Source organism: Heteronotia binoei, chromosome 21 (genome assembly GCF_032191835.1).
Source record: "Heteronotia binoei isolate CCM8104 ecotype False Entrance Well chromosome 21, APGP_CSIRO_Hbin_v1, whole genome shotgun sequence".
Lineage (NCBI taxonomy): Eukaryota > Metazoa > Chordata > Lepidosauria > Squamata > Gekkonidae > Heteronotia > Heteronotia binoei.
Window position 1 is genome coordinate 17058780 of NC_083243.1, and position 21955 is coordinate 17080734.

The following is a 21955-nucleotide window of genomic DNA, read 5'->3' on the forward strand; positions in this document are numbered from 1 at the left end:
AAGAAATATCCGGGGACTTTGGGGGTGGAGCCAGGAGCAAGGGAGTGACAATCATAACTGAACTCTAAAGGGAGTTCTGGCCATCATATTTAAAGGGACCGCACACCTTTTAAAATGCCTTCCTTCCGTAGGAAATAATGGATAGGGACACCTTTCTTTTTAGGCTCACAGAACTGGACCCCCCCCCCCCCAGTCCAATCGCTTTGAAACTTGGAGGGTATTTAGGAGAGAAGAACTGGATGCTATACCGAAAATTTGGTGCCTCTACCTAAAAAAACAGCCTCCCCAGAGCCTCAGATACCCACGGATCAATTCTCCATTACTTCCTATGGGAATAAGTCTCCACAGGGAATAATGGAGTGCCCAGCAGACATTTCCTCCCCCCCCCTGTTTTCTGATGGCACTGAAGCGAGGGGAGGGCCTCCAAACCGGGGGATCCCCTGCCCCCACCTGGGGACTGGCAACCCTAGTCGCTGCATCAGTCTGTCCATAGGAGCAGCAGAGAGGAAGTGTCTGGCAGCACCGTAAAGACTAACAAAATTTACGGTAAGGTGGAAACTTTCATGAGTCACTGCTGAGTTTTTAGATACCTTATCTAAACGAGATCACCTGGAAAATGACATCTATTAAGCATTAAAGATGATTATGATGATATTGGATTTATATCCCGCCCTCCACTCCGAATCTCAGAGTCTCAGAGTGGCTCACAATCTCCTTTACCTTCCTCCCCCACAACAGACACCCTGTGAGGTGGGTGGGGCTGAGAGGGCTCTCACAGCAGCTGCCCTTTCAAGGACAACTCCTACCAGAGCTATGGCTGACCCAAGGCCATTCCAGCAGGTGCAAGTGGAGGAGTGGGGAATCAAACCCAGTTCTCCCACATAAGAGTCCACACACTTAACAGCTACACCAAACTGGCTCTCTCTTAAAGGAGTAGGTTCCCCCTCCCCTTTTCTCCAGGCTATAGAACTGCCTTTTTCTTAAGAGTCAACAGCCAGAAAACACCAGATATCTCCCCTGTGTACTGAAAGGAAAGGCAAGGTCCCCTGTGCAAGCACCAGTCGTTTCCGACTCTGGGGTGACGTTGCTTTCATAGGGTTGCCAAGCCCAATTCAAGAATCTGAGGACTTTGGGGGTGGAGCCAGGAGCAAGGGTGTGACTAGCATCATTGAACTCCAAGGGACTTCTAGCCATTACATTTAAAGCAACCACACACCTTTTAAATGCCTTCCTTCCATAGGAAATAATGAAGGATAGGGGCACCTTCTTTTGGGGCTCATAGAATTGGACCCCCTGGTCCAATCTTTTTGAAACTTGGGTGGTATTTTGGGGAGAGGCACTGGATGCTCTACTGAATATTTGGTGCCTCTACCTCAAAAATAGCCCTCCTCCAGAGCCCCAGATACCTGCAGATCAATTCTCCATTATTTCCTATGGAAATTAGACTCCATACAGAATAACAGAGTTCCCAGCAGACATTTCCCTCCCCTCCCCCCGCTTTCTGATGACCCTGAGGCGGGGGGAGGGCCTCCAAACCGGGGGGTCCCCTGCCACCACCTGGGGATTGGCAACCCTATGCTTTTACAACATTTTCACAGCAGACTTTTTCTGGGGTGGTTTGCCATTGCCTTCCCCAGTCTTCATATCCAACACATAATACACAAAACACTAGTATTGCTTATGAGGAAAATTCAAAAAGTTGTAACACACACACACTGTTGCCAATAAATACAATATCCAGAATAACATAAACCAAACCGCCAAGTTCCATTACAGTTCCAACCTTCCAAGGAATATGTCAAGACTTGTACAACACTCAAAGGTGATATAAATATATTCTCCAACCGTGCATAAAGTATGTTCTCAACGGAATTTCGATTGTTATATTTCCCGTTTCGATTAATATCTTTGTCAAGAGATGCGCTTTGTCAAGAGTAGCTACTGGCCCAGCAGGAAGAATGTACCACTGAGTCGTGAGGTTGTGAGGCCCCAAAGATAAGAAATATTACAATAAATATTTTTGAAGCTGACATATGGTTTAGAGAGCCTCAGAGAGCCAGTTTGGTGTAGCGGTTAAGTGCGCGGTCTCTCATCGGGGAGAACCGGGTTTGATTCCCCACTCCTCCACTTGCACCTGCTGGAATGGCCTCGGGTCAGCCAGAGCTATTGCAGGAGTTGTCCTTGAAAGGGCAGCTTCTGGGAGAGCTCTCTCAGCCCCATTCACCTCACAGGGTGTCCGTTGTGGGAGGAGAAGATACAGGAGATTGTAAGCTGCTCTGAGTCTCTCATTCAGAGAAAAGGGAGGGGTACAAATCTGCAATTCTTCTTCTTCTTATGTTATTCATATGTGCATTGGAGGATTGGCTACATCAGGGGGTGGGGCCTTGCAAGGCACGCGGGACGCAAGCCCCGTCCCCCGTTCAGTTTTCCTGCAAAGCAAGCCCTGGGCCCGGCTCATGGGGTGGCGCCCTAGGCAGCCACCTATCCCGCCTACTCCCACGCATCGGCTCTGGTGGACAGGACGATCCAGGAGGTGGAAGATTACTATTGCGTCATGATAGCACAATTTTATTTATTTGCAACCTTGGGGAGAGGGCTCCGTGGTAGAGCATCTGCTTGGCATGCCGAAGGTCCCAGGTTCAATCCCCGGCATCTCCAGTTAAAACAGAGCAAAGCAGCTGGTGATGTGAAAGACCTCTGCCTGAGACCCTGGAGAGCAGCTGTGGATCTGAGTAGACAATACTGACCTTGTTAGATCAATGGTTTGATTCAGTATAAGGCAGCTTCATACGTGTAAACCTCATTTGTATCATTTTTTTTCCCAAAGAGACTTATATCGTTCATCCTCTTCTCTATTTTATTCTTACAACAATCCGATGATGTAGGTTAGGCCAAAAAAATGTGACTGGTCCAAGGTCACCCAGCAAGCTCCCATGGAAGAGTGGGGATTTGAACCTAGGCCTCCCAGATCCCAATCCAGCACTCTAACTATTGCACCACACTGGCTCCGGTGATGTGTATGTAATAGCTCGTCACTGCAACCAGTTATTCTTTCAGCAAAATCCTATTACAAATGACAGCTTTGTGAAATAGTATTGTCCAATAGTCAACAATGTCTGCGGCTGCAGCGCCACTGGACTATTGAAGAAGAAGATCGCAGATTTATACCCCGCCCTGCTCTCTGAATCAGAGACTCAGAGCGGCTTACAATCTCATATTTCTTCTCTCCCCACAACAGACACCCTGGGAGGTGGGTGGGGCTGAGAAGACTCTCCCAGCAGCTGCCCTTTCAAGAACAACTCCTGCAAGAGCTATGGCTAACCCAAGGCCATTCCAGCAGTAAGTGGAGGAGTGGGGAATCAAACCCGGTTCTCCCAGATAAGAGTCTGCACACTTAACCACTACACCAAACTTGCACAAAATCCTATTCCAAATGGCCCAGCAAAATCCTGTTACAAATGACTGCTTCGTGCAGTAATATTGTCCAATAGTCAACGACGTCTGTGGCTGCAGCTCCACTGGACTATTGCACAAAATCCTATTATAGAAAAATCCTATTACAAATGACTGCTTTGCGCAATAGTATTGTGAAATAGTTAAATATATCTGTGGCTGCAGCTCCATTGGACTATTGAACAAGCCTATGCAAGAAAAGCAAAGGGAACAAACCATAATGTAAAACAAGACTGTCTTTATTGACACTGTTTTAAAAGTACCATAGTTCATCATTGCAGTTCTATAAGCACTATAGAACTCTGAGGATTGTCCCATTGATTAATTTAAACTCAAGACCATGACCCTTGCAAGGATTAACACAAGCAGGTAAGTGAGTCAGTCCAAGTGAGCTCAAGTGGAATATATTAAATAACAGTGATTAAGATAATTTAGTTCTATGCCACCTAGTGATCAATTACTTTCCATAGCCAGAGTGAACAGTCTGAGAGAATGCAGTGAACAGAAAATACAAAGAACCCTTCTAGATACACCACAGGTTTTCTCTACCAGTGATACAATTTCATTTTTGGAGAAAGCTTGTTTCAGCTGCCACGGACTAAAAATTACGGACTTCTTTTCAACAGGGGAATCGGATCCCTGTGGATTCCACAGAAGCAATAAAATGGAAGTTGTTACATTTTGAGATTCTCATTTCTGCAACGCAAAGCTGGGCTCTATGAACAGGACTTGGTCTTTGCTATGGGATGTTCACGCTGCGGTGTCTCAAGTCACTCTCCTTGTTCCTTGAGGTGCCTTGATACTGGGCCAGCTGATGTATCTGCGGATGGTAAGTTGGGATGATTTTCAGCTGTCCCCAGGGCCTCTTAAGAGGACGCATCATGAACTTGACTTTGCACAACTGTGTCATGTTCAGCAACCCTTACTTGCATCTCTGGATCAAGCTTAAGCTCCATTTCACCAGAAACCTTCTGGCCATCTGGAGTTGGTTCGTCCTCAGCAGAAGTGTTAAGAGGGGAATGAGGGTCTTCCGTTGCTTCCCACAATGCACCTTCCTTCTTGCACACTGGACTCACAATGTCAGGGACCTTCAGAGGGACATCTTCTTCAGACACCATGGTAGAGTGCAATGGAGTCTCCAGAACAGAAGATTCTTTACTGTTCTCAGGGATGCTACCAAAATCTTGTCCTACAACATCCATCTTACATGCCTCAGAAGGCGCTTCATCCTCACACTGTAAATCTAGCCCAGTACGTTGAACCTCAATCCCTACTGTGATCTCTCCAACAGGATCAGCAACATTTGCAGATGTTTCAGTCACCAGGATCCAGAAACAACCTCTGGAATACCTAGAATGGATTGAATCTCAACACCCTCTGTGGAGGTCTTCTCTGGTCTCAGTGATTCCATCACATTAGGTAGTACCATCACCTGGGCTTCATTCTTGTTTTGGGTAATCTGACACACGTGAACTTCCACGTGATGGGTGTGAATGACTGCTTGTGTTTTATCTGGTGAAGTCCCACCAGTCCGCCGTCTATGGGACTCACGGTTTTTTCCCCGCTCAGCTCTTTGATTCTCCAGACGACCAAACCAGGGCTGTTCTTTGTGAGCATCGTCCCCATGTTGGATGCTCAGCAATAGTGTACGCAAGGGAGGGAAACCTGGAAGCCTGTATCAGACTTGTCTGACTTACAAGGAACCTGCAAGAGAATGAAAGAAGGTCATCTCAGCATCTAGTCCAGTACGCAGGTCGCTTTCTGGGAAAGAAGTATTTGTACATTACTTTGCCTGTACTGGTACCCCGAATGTTGTGATAAGGAAGCTTTGTACATTGCAGAGTATTATGGAGCGCATACTCTGCCCACACACGTGAAGCTTCCTTATACCAAATCCAGGGCTTTTTTGGAAGAAGCCCAGCATATTAGGCCACACCCCATAAGGTCACCATTGTTGCCCATACGGCTTTTTTGTATTAAAAAGCCCAGCAGGAACTTATTTGCATATTAGGCCACACCCAATGAGGTCACCATTGTTTCCCATAGGGCTTTTCTTGCAGGGAAAAGCCCAGCAGGAACTCATTTGCATATTAAGCCACACCCCCTGATGCCAAGCCAGCTGGAACTGTGTTCCTGCTCAAAAAAAGCCCTGACCAATTGGTATACCAAATCAATCAGTTGGGGGCAGGGGACCCCCTGGTTTGGAGGCCCTCCCCCCATTTCAGGGTCATCAGAAAACGGGGGAGGGGGAAGGAAATGTCTGCTGGGCACTCCAGTATTCCCTATGGAGACCGATTCCCATAGGGAATAATGTATTATTGATCTGCGGGTATCTGGGGCGGGGCTGTTTTTTGAGGTAGAGGCATCAAATCTGCAGCATAGTATCCAGTTTCTCTCCTCAAAACACCGTCCAGGATTCAAAATGATTGGACCAGGGGGTCAAGTTCTATGAGCCGCAAAAGAAGGTGCCCCCATCCTTCATTATTTCCAATGGAGGGAAGGCATTTAAATAGTGCGCGGTTCCTTTAAATGTGATGGCCAGAACTCCCTTCGGAGTCCAATTATGCTTGTCACAACCTTGCTCCTGGCTCCACCTCAAAGTCTCCTGGCTCCGCCCCCAAAGTCTCCAGATATTTCTTGAATTGGACCTAGCAACTTTATCTCCAGACACCCAAGATCAGTTTCTCTAGAGAAAATGCCTGCTTTTCTGGGGGGGGTGGGGGGACTGTTATACCCTGCTGAGGTCCCTGCCCTCCCCAGACTCCACTCCACCCCTCTTCTCTACTCAGACTGGCAGCAGCTCTCCAGAGTCTCAGGCCAAGAACTTTAACCATTACCTTCTACCTGGTGCTTTTTAAATGGTGATGCCAGGGATTGAACCTGGGACCTTCTGCATACAAAATGGAGGCTAAACGTAAAAACTGTGTCGTAATAGGTGATTTTAACTACCCGCAGATTGATTGGGTCAATATGTGTTCTGGTCGAGAGAAAGAGATTGAGTTTCTTGATGCTCTCAATGACTGTGCTATGGAGCAGATGGTCTCAGAACCTACCAGGGGTGGGGCGATCCTGGATCTGGTCCTAAGTAATGCCCAAGACTTGGTGAGAGACGTAAAAGTGATTGCGCCGCTTGGGAACAGTGACCATAATGTTATTGATTTCACCATTTGTATAAATAGGGAGTTGCCCAAAAAGACCGCCACAACCACATTTAACTTTAAAAGGGGTAAATTCTCTGAGATGAGGAGGCATGTGAGGAGGAAACTGAAAGGAAAGGTAAATACGGTCAAAACCCTTGGGGAAGCTTGGAGACTATTTAAAACTATAATCCTAGAAGCTCAGATAAAATACATACCACAAGTTAGGAAAGGCACAAACAGGTATAAGAAGAGGCCAGCATGGTTAACAAACAAAGTAATGGAAGCTGTAAAAGGTAAGAAGGACTCCTTTAAGCGGTGGAAAACCAGTCCAAGTGAGATTAATAAAAGGGAACACAGGCAGTGGCAAATCAAATGCAAGACTGTGATCAGGCAGGCAAAAAGGGACTATGAGGAGCATATTGCAAAAAACATAAAGACCAACAATAAAAATTTCTTCAAATATATTAGAAGTAGGAAACCAGCCAGGGAAGCAGTGGGGCCCTTGGATGACCATGGGGTAAAAGGATTACTGAAGGAGGATGGGGAAATGGCTGAGAAGCTGAACGCATTTTTTGCCTCCGTCTTCACCGTGGAAGATGAGAAGTGTTTGCCCGCCCCAGAACCACTAATATTGGAAGGGGTGTTGAAAGACCTGAGTCAGATTGAGGTGACAAAAGAGGAGGTCCTACAACTGATAGACAAATTAAAAACTAATAAGTCACCGGGTCCGGATGGCATACATCCGAGAGTTCTGAAAGAACTCAAAGTTGAACTTGTGGATCTTCTAACAAAAATCTGTAATCTTTCATTGAAATCTGCCTCCGTTCCTGAGGACTGGAAGGTAGCAAATGTCACCCCCATCTTTAAAAAGGGTTCCAGAGGAGATCCGGGAAATTACAGGCCAGTCAGTCTGACTTCAATACCGGGAAAGTTGGTAGAAACCATTATCAAGGACAGAATGAGTAGGCACATTGATGAACACGGGTTATTGAGGAAGACTCAGCATGGGTTCTGCAAGGGAAGATCTTGCCTCACTAACCTGTTACATTTCTTTGAGGGGGTGAACAAACATGTGGACAAAGGAGACCCGATAGATGTTGTTTACCTTGACTTCCAGAAAGCTTTTGATAAAGTTCCTCATCAAAGGCTCCTTAGAAAGCTTGAGAGTCATGGAGTAAAAGGACAGGTCCTCTTGTGGATCAAAAACTGGCTGAGTAATAGGAAGCAGAGAGTGAGTATAAATGGGCAGTCTTCGCAGTGGAGGACGGTAAGCAGTGGGGTGCCGCAGGGCTCGGTACTGGGTCCCATCCTCTTTAACTTGTTCATAAATGATTTAGAGTTGGGAGTGAGCAGTGAAGTGGCCAAATTTGCGGATGACACTAAATTGTTCAGGGTGGTGAGAACCAGAGAGGATTGTGAGGAACTCCAAAGGGATCTGTTGAGGCTGGGTGAGTGGGCGTCAACGTGGCAGATGCGGTTCAATGTGGCCAAGTGCAAAGTAATGCACACTGGGGCCAAGAATCCCAGCTACAAATACAAGTTGATGGGGTGTGAACTGGCAGAGACAGACCAAGAGAGAGATCTTGGGGTCATGGTAGATAATTCACTGAAAATGTCAAGACAGTGTGCGTTTGCAATAAAAAAGGCCAACGCCACGCTGGGAATTATTAGGAAGGGAATTGAAAACAAATCAGCCAGTATCATAATGCCTCTGTATAAATCGATGGTGCGGTCTCATTTGGAGTACTGTGTGCAGTTCTGGTCGCCGCACCTCAAAAAGGATATTATAGCATTGGAGAAAGTTCAGAAAAGGGCAACTAAAATGATTAAAGGGCTGGAACACCTTCCCTATGAAGAAAGGTTGAAACGCTTAGGGCTCTTTAGCTTGGAGAAACGTCGACTGAGGGGTGACATGATAGAAGTTTACAAGATAATGCATGGGATGGAGAAAGTAGAGAAAGAAGTACTTTTCTCCCTTTCTCACAATACAAGAACTCGTGGGCATTCGATGAAATTGCTGAGCAGACAGGTTAAAACGGATAAAAGGAAGTACTTCTTCACCCAAAGGGTGATTAACATGTGGAATTCACTGCCACAGGAGGTGGTGGCGTCCACAAGCATAGCCACCTTCAAGAAGGGGTTAGATAAAAATATGGAGCAGAGGTCCATCAGTGGCTATTAGCCACAGTGTGTGTGTGTGTGTGTGTGTGTGTGTGTGTGTGTATATATATATATATATATATATATATATATATATATATATATATATTTGGCCGCTGTGTGACACAGAATGTTGGACTGGATGGGCCATTGGCCTGATCTAACATGGCTTCTCTTGTGTTCTTGTGAGGCTCTTCCACTCAGCCGCAGTCTCTCCCGTTCACAAAGATATGCCCTTAACACCCAGGACTTCTTTAATTTTACAGGCCAACCAGCACCAATGAGAAACCTTTTCACTGGTACCCAACTGCTTCTTTGAAAGTCATCTATTTTCAATTATTTGATTGGAGTGGAACATTTCCTGCAACGCAGCTGTATAGACTTACTCGGTCAGGAAGCCATAAATGTCCTGAAGTCTCCTGTTTTTAACTAGTGTTGCCCAATGATCTGCTCCAGTCCCTCAGCTTCCCGGATTCATCTGCTGTACCTTCTTCCATTCATAAAACTGAATCCCAAATCAGAGTAGATAATTTTCTGAAGGAAGGAAACAGAAGGGGAGAAGAGGTGGGAAGAAAGCAACTTTAACTTCAAATGCCTTCTGCAAGCTGCCAGGACCTTAGTCCTGGTCGGAGTCCTCTCCAAGACCTTTTCTTTCGTGTGGAAAAATGAAAGTGGAGGAACTGTGAAGAGATGGAACTAAAGACACTGGGGCTGTGGGGGAGGAGGAAGCCTTTATTGTTACCCTTTAGCTCTATTTAAGGTCCCTGTAAGAGTTAACAGCTGTATCCTCTGAAATAATTGGCAAGGAGGTTTTAAGTATTGGTGTGCTATTAGGAGTGAGTGGTTTTGGAAAGGTACAGAGGCAAGAAAGATCAGTTCTGTGAAGGTACTGTTGTATTTTTGGCTTTTAAAAAATTTCAGCCAAGTTTGTATTCAGCTTTATCTTTGTTCTGGTGTGTTTTGGAACATTAATCATAATTTGGGTGTACAATCATAATTTTGAGTTACTGTAATGCAATGCATCTTGTGGAGATGGTTTTACATTGCAGTTTTCATCATGAGTGAAAGGAATGGGTTAGAATGTGGCTGAGGTCTTAAGAAGTTGCTCCTCACAGTAGTAGTTATAAGGACAGAGGAGGGAGCATTTTCTGAACCTGTTTTCTGTAAGGTAACCTTCTCAACTGAAGGTGTTTTCTGGAGAATTTTGACAATATGGTTTTAGAACAGGAGTGGCCAAACTCACTTAATGTAAGAGCCACATAGAATAAACGTCAGATTTTTGAAAGCCACAAGACATGAGCATCAGATGTTAGGAAGGAAGGAAGGAAGGAAGGAAAATAGATGGAGGAGGGAGGGAAAGGTGTAAAGAAAGCAACTTTAACTTTAAATGCATTCACCAAACTGCTGACTGGCTTGGCTTGGAGAAGGGATTTAAAGAAAGAAATGCCTTCTCCAGGGTTTTTTTTCCTGTCAGGAGCTCCTCTGCATATTAGGCCACACCCCTGATGTAGCCAATCCTCTTGGAGCTTACAGTTGTCCCTGTACTAAGAGACCTCTAAGCTCTTGGAGGATTGGCTACATCAGGGGTGTGTGGCCTAATATGCAGAGGAGCTCCTGATAGAAAAAATAGCCCTGGCCTTCTCCAAGCTGGCCAATGGGATGGTGGGGGCACCAAGAGACGCACAATATATGTGAAAGAGACACATGAACATGAACATATGAAGCTGCCTTATACTGAATCAGACCCTTGATCCATCAAAGTCAGTATTGTCTTCTCAGACTGGCAGCGGCTCTCCAGGGTCTCAAGCTGAGGATTTTCGCGCCTACTTGCCTGGACCCTTTTTGGAGATGCCGGGGATTGAACCTGGGACCTTCTGCTTACCAAGCAGATGCTCTACCATTGAGCCACTGTCCCTCCCACATGTGACTCGGGAGCCTCAGTATGGCCACCTCTGTTTTAGAAGAATGCTTTGGAGAACTCTAGACGCAGGTCAGCCAAACTTCTTTAATGTAAGAACCACATTGAGTAGAAGTGTGAGAGGAGGAAGGAAGGAGGGAAAGAAGGAGGGAGATGGGGAGAGATGGCGAGAAAGCAGCTTTAACTTCATATGCCTTCTGCAAACTGCCGGTTGACTTGGAGAATTGATAATAAAGAGACAAATGCCTTTTCCAAGCTGGCTGATGGGTTGGTAGGGGCTTTGAGAGCCACACAATATGTGTGAAAGAGCCCCATGTGTCTCCTGAGCTGTAGTTTGGCCACCCCTGCTGTAGACCATGAGGTAGGGCAGGGAATATGTCTGTATGAAAGGAATCTTTCTATAGCCAAAGAGAAACAAGGGGTTCTAGTGAACTCCACATGGAAGTCAACTCTGGGTTGGGAAATACTTGGAAATATTGGGGTTAGAGCTTGGGGAGGGTGAGGTTTGGGGAGTGGAGGCACCTCAGTGGAGTATTATGTTGTAGACGCCACTCTCTAAAGCAGCCATTATTTTCCTGGGAACCACTCTCTGTAGTCTGGAGAGCAGCTGTATTATAGAGCCCACCTTCCCAAACAGCTGTTTTCTCCAGTTGAATTGGTTGTGTTGCCTGGAGATCAGTGGTAAACCCAGGAGATCTCCAGCCACCACCTTGAGGTTGGCAACGCTAGTCATGGAGGACAGTGCTTGCCCTTTTTATGATCATAGAATCATAAAGTTGGAAGGGTCATCTAGTCCAACCCCCTGCACAATGCAGGAAACTCACAAACACCTCCCCCTAAATTCACAGGATCTTCATCGCTGTCAGATGGCCCTCTAGCCTCTGTTTAAAAACCTCCAAGGAAGGAGAGCCCACCACCTCCCAAGGAGGAAGCCTGTTCCACTGAGGAACTGCTCTTAACTCACAAATACCTCACCCTAAATTCACAGGATCTTAATCGCTGTCAGATGGCCATCTAGCCTCTGTTTAAAAACCTCCAAGGAAGGAGAGCCCACCACCTCCCGAGGAAGCCTGTTCCACTGAGGAACTGCTCTAAACTCACAAACACCTCCCCCTAAATTCACAAGATCTTCATCACTGTCAGATGGCCATCTAGCCTCTGTTTAAAAACCTCCAAGGAAGGAGAGCCCACCACCTCCTGAGGAAGCCTGTCCGCTCAGGAACTGCTCTAAAACTCACAAATACCTCGCCCTAAAATCGCAGGATCTTCATCGCTGTCAGATGGCCATCTATGCTGTTCCTATTATTACTCCACCAGGAGTGGGGTGCAGAACTAGTAGGGTTGCCAATCCCCAGGTGGAGGCAGGGGATCGCCTGGTTTGGAGGCCCTCCCCCGCTTCAGGGTCATCAGAAAGTGGGGTGTGTGTGTGTGAGGAAATATCGGCCTGTCCCCACATCGGCCTGGTCAGCATTTTGAATGAAGAGTATGTTTTAAAACAGGCATTAGAAAATGGAGTCAGTTGAGCTAAGCATTTCATGACATTCAGTTAATCAAAGCATTTTAATAATAGTTTTCCAGAGTCTGACAACCAGAACCCCCCTGCAATATTGAATACCCCTGAAGTGGTGTATCCTTATTTGAGTCCAATGGCACCTTTAAAATCAACAAAGTTTAATTCTGGGTATAAGTTGTCAAGTTCATGCACCCTGAGCCTGCTTCGGCGGGGAGGGCGGGATATAAATCAAATCAAATAAATAAATAAATTCTTCAGATATCTGATAAGGGTGCATGTACAGGAAGTAGGAATGCCAAGTTCCTGGGCTGGGTGGGGGTTCTTCCGCCCTGGAGGTTCGCAACCCACCAGCCCACATTGGGCCATGGGGGGGATCCTCCCCTGATGTTGCCAGCATGATGACGTCACTTGGAAGTGACGTCATCATGCCAACGACGCTGAGCGCTGGCTGCTTTAGAAATGTCTGGGAAAACTCTATGGTTTTCCCAGACGTTCTAGCAAAATGCTAGAGCGTCCAGGAAAACTATAGAGCAGGGGTGCCAATGGTAGCTCCCCAGATTTTTTTTGCCTACAACTCCCATCAGCCCCAGCCATTGGCCATGCTGGCTGCGGCTGATGGGAGTTGTAGGCAAAAAACATCTGGAGAGGTACCGTTGGCCCACCCCTGCTATAGAGTTTTCCCGGACACTCTTAGAGCGACTGGTGTGCGACATCGCTGGCACGTGATGTCATCAGTGCAATGATGTCACTTCTGAGTGATGTCACTGCGGCACGCAAGCAAAGCACGCACAAAAACAGTCCCGCATCGGAGGCCGCTGGGGACTTGGCAACCCTAACAGGAAAGCTTATACCCAGAAGTAAACTTTGCTGGTCTTAAAGGTGCCACTGGACTCAAACTTTGTTCTGTTGCTTCACACCAACATGGCCGCCCACCTGAATCTAAACCCTTTTTTATTACTGTTTATGTACTTTGGAGTGGCTTACATTGTCTCCTCTCCTCCATTCCGGTCCTCCCTACACCCCTGTGAGGTAGGTTAGGCTGAGAGTCTGACTAGCCCAAGGTCACCAAGTGAGTTTTCAAGGCAGAGTAGGCTTTGAACTGGGTCGCCAACACTTTAACCACTGCACCTCACTGCTCGCAGCCCTTTTCTCCTTTTGCAGGTGTCCTGCGCATGTGCATGCATGATACAAAGCTTCCCAGTTCCTCCTCTGCCTTACGGACCTTTTTGCTGAACACCAGACATGGGGAATAACCACAGCAAGCTATGTTCCGGGTTTCCTGAACGGGAATGTCGAAGAGCTCAACAGGACTGGTCGCACCAGGTGTACATGATGCAACAAGGAAATGGAACATTGCCTGATACAGCAGAAACAGAGCTCCATATCAATTGCTGTGAAGGTGAGGTGGACCAGTACCTGGCAAAGATGAACAAAGAGCCCATCGTGTTCCATTTTAAAGTGAAAAACCCACTAAAGATAAAGCCAGAGAACTTCCCAGAGGGAGGTGAGAAGTCTGGAGCTGCTACTGCTGTTTTGGTGGGAGCGATGGTGGCAGAGCCTGGTGGAGATGTCACAGAGAACCTGGAGCCTAGCGGAGGTGTCCTAGTGAGATCGGGGACTTATGGAGACATCATGATGAGGACAGGTGCTGGTGAGGAATTGCATTCGACCCTGGCATGCCTGTGTGACCAGGTGGTCCATGCGTTGCAGGTTGTAGGCAAGTCTTCAAAAGACTCCTCTGAGGGAACCAAAGGACACTCCACTGTGGAGAATCTACCACCTTCTTCCCTGGAGTCTCAGCCCTCCATAATGAGCACCATCTCTCAAACCAAGAGCCCATCTTTTGGAGCTGTTGAGTCGCTGAACGCTGGAGATGTCCTTCACTCTAATGAAGACACATGCTTTGCAAATGATCAGAAGGCTCCCTGTGGAATTGATCTTGAGCTTGCCACAGGGGGCATGTTGGGGGAGGCTGAGGAACCAACAACTGGGCAAATGCAGCTTGAGGAAGTTTTCTCTAAGGAGACCCCAGAGGAGGCAGATGAAACTTCCTCTGAAGACACCCTAAAAGAGGAGAGTGATGCTTCCTCTGAAGAGACCATAGAGGCTCTTCCTGACTTGGACACAGAAACAATGGCGGATGAGTCCTCTGATGTTGAGACTGATCTAGGGACTCAGGAAGTGGCTGAAATCCTGCTAAATCCTGGCAATGACCTCCCTCAAGCTATGAGCGAGCCTCTTCCGATTCTGAATAAAAGAGAAGAAAAAGTACCAGAAGACTGTTGCGATGGGGGAGACATGGACGCTCGACTGGAGGTGCTGCCAAAGAGAGCCCAGTGTGAGATGTTGGCCACAGTAGACTCTGCACGGCTCATTGCATCAAAAATCTTCCAAATGGACGCGCACGGGAGCTCTGTCCACAGTCTTTGCAAGAAGACACGTACAGATGACGTTCTTCTCCTTGTAAGCGATGCTGCAGATTTAGACTACTTTCAGAAGGGTGGGTATGTCCCTACAGCAGAGGCCACAAAGGAAAACGAGCGTCAAATGTCAGTGGTGCAAGACATAGAAGCCCAACCTCTTGCAGACATTGCAGAGATGACTGGAGCGGCGTCCTCTCCAAAGGCTCCGTCTGAAACTGCTGAGACAGGACAGGGTGGTCCCTCTTCTCTTCCGCTGAGCTCACGGCACAAGTGAGCAGAACCGAGGAAGAGCATCCGGGTGTCCAAATATCTCCAGCGTCTGTCAGCATCTCAGATCCTGCATCCGAGGGTGGTTCCCTTATCGCCGAATGCTTTCTTTTAATCTTGTTTTATTTAATCTTCTTTTTTTTAATCCTATCGGATTTTTTAAAATCTTTTTAATCTTCTTTAAAAAAAAAAAAAAATCCTATCGGACTGGCAATCTTTTAAACTGCTGGCTACTGTCACGATCGTGATGGGCGGGGCGGGTTTTTTTTGGTAGCAGGAACTGCTTTGCATATTAGGCCATGCCCCCTGATGGAGCCAATCCCCCAAGAGCTTACAGGGCTCCTAGTACAGGGCCTACTGTAAGCTCCGGGAGGCTTGGCTACATCAATGGGGTGTGGCCTAATACGCAAAGGAGTTCCTGCTACAAAAAAAAAGCCATGGTGATGGGAGCTCCATGACTTGGTTTCACTTTATTGGATGGCTGGTTGAATGGTCAGTGCGGGTTTTTCCAGACATAACCTGGTGCTCCACTTGGGTTTAAACACTGGGGAGTTGTCGACTTGGATCCCGTCCCCTTTTGACAAGATCATGTATTCTTTTAATGCACAAACCACCCTCCTTTTAATTTAAGCCATTTGTTAAGATTGCCTTGGAATTTAGGTGGTATTGAACGCGCAGAGATGCCAGTGATTCATCTAAAGAAGGGATTCTGGTGCTTTTTAAATAAAAGGAACTTCGTTTTACACTTCTTTCCTTTGCCCTTGTTGTCTGTGTAGGTTACCAGGTGTAGCTGAACTGGCTTTTGCATGCTAAACTCTCCATCCTGTGCAGGAACTGATCCTACTTAACTTAATTCTAATTAATTCTAATTAATGGAGAGCTGATGAGATCAGGCTACTCTGGGCCATCCAGTTCAGGGCGACATTCATATAGGTGGTGGAAAGTGCCATCATCTTCTTCACTCAATGGAATTCACTGCCATAGGAGGTGGCAGCAGCTGCAAGCATAGACAGCTTCAAGAGGGGATTGGATCAACACAGGGGTGTCAAACATGCGGCCTGGGGGCCGAATCAGGCCCCCAGAGGGCTCCTATCAGGCCCCCGAGCTGAGCAACTGGCTGTCATCTGCTTCCTTCTTCCTCTCTCTTGCTTCCTTCTACATCACAGCTTGCTTTGCCAGGCTTGCTCATTTGCACAGGAGCTACAGAGCAAAACTCGATTTTCCCCATTGGCTGAGGCTCCTCCCTTAGGGAGGAAGGCAGAGTTTGCTTTGCCAGGCTCTCTCTCAGAAACAGCAGAGCTACTGAACCAAGCCTCTCTTCTTTCAATTGGCTGAGGCTCCTCCCCCTCCTGGTCCCCTGGGGAGAATGGGAACGAGCCGGAGCTTCCTTAGCCCAGTTCCCTGGATCCCATGGGAGAAATACAAAGAAAGCACCTTTAAGACCAACAAGTGCTAATGTTTTAAGCATGTTTTAGTTTAAGTTTTAACAAAAAATATATTTGTGTTTGCCTGTGTCTTTTATAAAGTTTCTATCTCTGCTCCCTAATCTTAAATAGGAACACTCCCAGCCTGGACCAGCCGGGCCCGGCCCAACAAGGTCTCGTTTATGTCAGATCCAGCCCTCATAGCAAATGAGTTTGACACCCTTGGATCAACATCTGGAGCAGAGGTCCATCAGTGGCTAGTAGCCACAGTGTATTCCTGGAAGTCTCTGTCTGGGGCAGTGATGCTCTGTATTAGGGTTGCCAAGTCCCCAGCTTCCTGGAGCACACGGACAGTACAATGATGTCACCTGGAATGTGATGTCATCAAAATGGCGCCCCTGGTCCGGGCGGGGAATCTCCAGCTCAGGAGGTTTCCAACCCGCTGGCCCACATTGGGCTGGCGGGGGAACCTCCCCCTACATGCCTGGCACGATGACATCACCTGGAAGTGACATCATCAAAATGGTGGTGCTCATGCAAGGCCACTCTAAGCGTTTCCAGGAAAACTCTATTGTTTTCCTGGATGCTCTAGCCATTTGGGAGGTGAAAATTCTATGGTACCTATCGTACCATAGAGCTTGTACCATAGAGTTTTCCCTCCCAAATGGCTAAAGCATCCGGAAAAACCATTGAGTTTTTCCGGAAGTGCCTAGAGCGGCCTTGCACGAGCAGCACCATTTTGATGACTTCACTTCTGGGTGACATCATCGTGCCAGGGATGTAGGGGGAGGTTCTCCCCGCTGACCCAATGTTGGCTGCCGGGTTGGGAACCTCCCAAGCTGGAGATTCCCCACCCGAACTGGGGCTTGGCAGCCCTACTCTGTATTCTTGGTGCTTGGGGGGGACACAGTGGGAGGGCTTCTAGTGTCCTGGCTCCACTGGTGGACCTCCTGATGGCACCTGGGTTTTTTGGCCACTGTGTGACAGAGAGTGTCGGACTGGATGGGCCATTGGCCTGATCCAACATGGCTTCTTTTATGTCAGGGGTGGCCAATGGTAGCTCTCCAGATGTTTTTTGCCAACAACTCCCATCAGCCCCAGCCGTTGGCCATGCTGGCTGGGGCTGATGAGAGTTGTAGGCAAAAAACATCTGGAGAGGTACCGTTGGCCACCCTGTTTTATGTTCTTATGTTAAGTTGCAGAATATGATGATGATATTGGATTTATATCCCGCCCTCCACTCTGAAGAGTCTCAGAGCTGCTCACAATCTCCTTTACCTTCTCCCCCCCCCGCCCACAACAGACACCCTGTGAGGTAGATAAAGATATTGGATTTATATCCCGCCCTCCACTCCGAAGAGTCACAGAGCGGCTCACAATCTCCTTTACCTTCCTCCTCTACAACAGACAGGTGGGTGGGGCTGGAGAGGGCTCTCTCAGCAGCTGCCCTTTCAAGGACAACCTCTGCCAGAGCTATGGCTGACCCAAGGCCATTCCAGGTTAGGGCAACATTCATAGCAGGTAATACATATGAGGTCTCTTTGGTTAATGGAAAAGCTGGGGGGAGAAGGACCTCAAACGAGCCAAAAAGAAAAGGTGGAGTAGAAATGGCTGAATGAATAAACTGAAGGAAAGGATGTGCCCTCATTTTCTTCAGAATCAGGATCTGCCCTCATTTCCTTCATTGTCCTCACTGAGAGCCAGTTTGGTGTAGAGGTTAAATGTGCGGACTCTTATCTGTGAGAACCAGGTTTGATTCCCCATTCCTCCACTTGTACCTGCTAGCATGTCTTGGGTCAGCCATAGCTCTGGCAGAGGTTGTCCTTGAAAGGGCAGCTGCTGTGAGAGCCCTCTCAGCCCCACCCACCTCACAGGGCGTCTGTTGTGGGGGAGGAAGGTAAAGGAGATTTTGAGCTGCGCTGAGACTCTTTGGAGTGAAGGGCGGGATATAAATCCAATATCATCATCATCATCATCTTCTACAGAGACTGTAGTTGTGTGGTATCACAAGCTGGAAGGGAAATGTCATGTCTTGGGGGGGGGGGGGGTTGTAGAAAAAGCCTAGCAGGAATTCATTTGCATATTGGGCCACAACTCCTGACACCAAGCCAGCCATAACTGCGTTCTTGTGCATTCCTGCTAAAAAGAAAAAAAGCCCTGGTCTTGTCCCTTTAAGAGAGGCATGAAGTGTGAAATGGGCAGGGGAAACTTTTCATGGCATGGAGGTGAATAGCATCATCTGGGAGATAACATTCCAATGAGCCTCTCTTAAGGGGACAAGGCCTTTCCCCCTTTCCAGGTTTTGGCAGCTGTAGCAACAACCAACAATATATTCTTCCTTCATAGTTTTGTACTATTTTGACACCTACATGTGACCCACTTGAATGTAAAACACACACCCACACCCCAGAACCTCTTCTGAGACATACTGTCCAGTAAGAACATAAGAGAAGCCACGTTGGATCAATGGCCCATCCATGGCCCATCCAGTCCAACACTCTGCGTCACATAGGAACATGAGAAGCCATGTTGGATCAGGCCCATGGCCCATCCAGAACAACACTCTGTGTCACACTTAAGAACATAAGAGAAGCCATGTTGGATCAGGCCCATGGCCCATCTAGTCCAACACTCTGTGTCACACTTAAGAACACAAGAGAAGCCATGTTGGATCAGGCCAATGGCCCATCCATTCCAACACTCTGTGCCACACATAAGAACATAAGAGAAGCCATGTTGGATCAGGCCAATGGCCCATCCAGTCCAACACTCTATGTCACACATAAGAACATAAGAGAAGCCATGTTGGATCAGGCCAATGGCCCATCCAGTCCAACACTCTGCGTCACATAAGAACATAAGAGAAGCCATGTTGGATCAGGCCAATGGCCCATCCAGTCCAACACTCTGCGTCACATAAGAACATAAGAGAAGCCATGTTGGATCAGGCCAATGGCCCATCCAGTCCAACACTCTGCGTCACATAAGAACACAAGAGAAGCCATGTTGGATCAGGCCAATGGCCCATCCATTCCAACACTCTGTGTCACAAATCAGAACATAAGAGAAGCCATGTTGGATCTGGCCAATGGCCCATACCGTCCAACACTCTGCGTCACATAAGAACATAAGAGAAGCCATGTTGGATCAGGCCAATGGCCCATCCAGTCCAACACTTTGCATCACACAGTGGCCAAAAAAACCCAGGTGCCATCAGGAGGTCCACCAGTGGGGCTAGAACACTAGAAATCCTCCCACTGTTGCCCCTCCCAGGCACCCAGAAAACAGAGCATCACTGCCCCAGGGAGAGAGTTCCAACAATACGCTGTGGCTAATAGCCGCTGATCTGCTCCGTCTGTTTAGCCAATCCCCTCTTGAACCTGGCTATGCTTGTAGCCGCCGCCACCTCCTTTGGCAGTGCATTCCACGTGCTAATCACCCTTTGGGTGAAGAAGGACTTTTTCATCCATTCTAACCTGACTGCTCAGCAATTTAATTGAGTAGATTACAATATCGTAGATTTAGAAGAGTAACTTTTTGTTACATATGCGGACCAAAGCGAAGACTGTTATGGGTGTTCCTGCCTGGCTCATTGGAGCCATTAGGACTGAGCTTGGGGACTCAGGAACAATGGGCAGCAGGATCCAAATCCCTGCTTGCCCTGCTCCAATCACGGACCCCCTGCTGGTTTGAATGGTCCAATGGCATGCTAGTGCGGGAACCTTGAAGTGTATATAAGTTGGCCCAGTTCCGCAGTGCTTTTCGTGCAGCCCTACCCTTGCTGTACTTAATAAAGAGCTATGATCACTACCACCTCGCCTCTTTCTTGCGTCGAACCCGCTATATCAAGGGTGTCGAACTCATTTGTTATGAGGGCTGGATCTGACGTAAATGAGACCTTGAGGGGCCGGGCCACGTTGAGTTGAGCCAGGCCACGTCGGGCCGGGCCATGTGTGTACCTATTTAAGATTAGGTAGCAGAGATATACTGTGAGGAAAAAACCCTTATAGAACTAGGTTTGCCAAGTCCAATTCAAGAAATATCTGGGGACTTTGAGGGTGGAGCCAGGAGACATTAGGGGTGGAGCCAAGATCAAGGCTGTGACAAGCATCATTGAACTCCAAAGGGAGTTCTGGCCATCACATTTAAAGGGAAGGCACACCTTTTCAATTCCTTCCTTCCATAGGAAATAATGAAGGATAGGGGCACCTTCTTTTGGGGCTGATAGAATTGAATCCCCTGGTCCAATCCTTTTGAAACTTGGGGGGTATTTTGGGGAGAGGCACTAGATGCTCTAATGAAAATTTGGTGCCTCTACGCCAAAAAAGAGCCCCCCCCCCAGAGCCCCAGATACTCGCAGATCAATTCTCCATGATTTTCTATGGGAATAAATCTCCATAGGGAATAACAGAGTTCCCAGCAGACATTTCCCTCCCTTCCCCCCGTTTTCTGACGACCCTGAAGCGGGGGGAGGGCCTCCAAACCGGGGGATCCCCTGCCACCACCTGGGGATTGGCAACCCTATATAGAACATCGTAGTCACCAACTTGGTTCTTCATATTTTATAAAGAACACAAACACAAATGCATATTTTTTAAAAAAAAAAAAATTAAACAGCCTTAAAACGTTAGCGCTCATTGGTTTTCAAGGTGCTTTCTTTGTATTTCTCCCAGGGGATCCAGGGAACTGGGCAAAGGAAGCTCTGGCTCTTTCCTTCCTTCCCCAGGGACTGGGGGGGGGAGAGCTTCAGTCAATAGAAGGAAGAGAGGTTTGGCTCAGTAGCTCTGCTGTGTGATTGAGAGAGCCTGGCAAAGCATGCTATTCCTCCCCCCTTTCCTCCCCAAAGGAGGAGCCTCAGCCAATGGAAAAAATAGAGGTTTTTCTCTGTATTGAACAAGCTGGCAAAACAAGTTGTGATGCAGAAGGAAGCAAGAGAGAGAGAGAGAAGGAAGCAGATGACAGCCAGTTGCTCGGGGGCCTGATAAGAGCCCTCCGGGGGCCTGATTCGCCCCCCGAACTGCATGTTTGACACCCTTGCACTATATTATAGGTTTTTTGTTTGGTTTTTGACAATAAGTTAAAAGACCTTCTGGTGTTGCAGAGCTTCGGTTTGCTGCTTCTGTCACTGACTGGCATGTACCAGAAAGTACCCCTGGAATTGCCTTATGCTGAATCAGTCCTTTAGAGGTCCACCTAGGTCAGTATGCTCAGGCATCATCACCCTACTTCCCGGTCCTTTTTAAACTGGAGATGTCAGGGATTGAACCTGTGACCTTCTGCACGCCGTGCAGAGGCTCTACCACTAAGCCACAGCCCCTCCCACTCGTTAATTCAGAGGAGCACTCCCTTTGTACACAGGCAGTTAGGATAGAGGACTAGAGCACCACCAGAGTTGCTTGTAGAAGATTGAGGATCCAGGAACATCTGCAGTTGAGGTCCTTCACTGGTTATTAGCCACTATGTATAGATGGAACACAAAACAGTGATGCTCTATATTATTGTCTCTGGGGGGGAGGGCAACAGTGGGAGGGCTTCTGGAGTTTTGGCTCTGCAGGTGACCTCCTGATGGCTCCTGGATTTTGGCCACTGTGTGACATTAAGTGTTACTGGAGGGGCTATTGGCCTGATCCAACATGGTTTCTCTTATGCCTGGGGCA

General features: G+C 47.6%; 1 protein-coding gene and 1 long non-coding RNA gene across 2 annotated transcripts; one reads left to right on the top strand and one right to left on the bottom strand.

Annotated features, from left to right (window-relative positions):
- Positions 1-3671: 3671 nt before the first annotated feature.
- On the bottom strand, positions 3672-9484 carry LOC132589013 (uncharacterized). Its single transcript, XR_009556532.1, has 2 exons — positions 9140-9484; positions 3672-5157 (listed from the first exon to the last, which is right to left on the bottom strand). It is a non-coding gene; the product is annotated as an uncharacterized LOC132589013 (long non-coding RNA).
- LOC132589012 (uncharacterized) lies at positions 9185-15623 on the top strand. The gene is made up of 2 exons (XM_060261527.1): positions 9185-9639; positions 13346-15623. Exon 2 carries the CDS (start codon positions 13427-13429, stop codon positions 14879-14881), a length of 1455 nt encoding a protein of 484 aa, XP_060117510.1. The 5' UTR covers positions 9185-9639; positions 13346-13426; the 3' UTR covers positions 14882-15623.
- The last annotated feature ends 6332 nt before the right edge of the window (positions 15624-21955 follow it).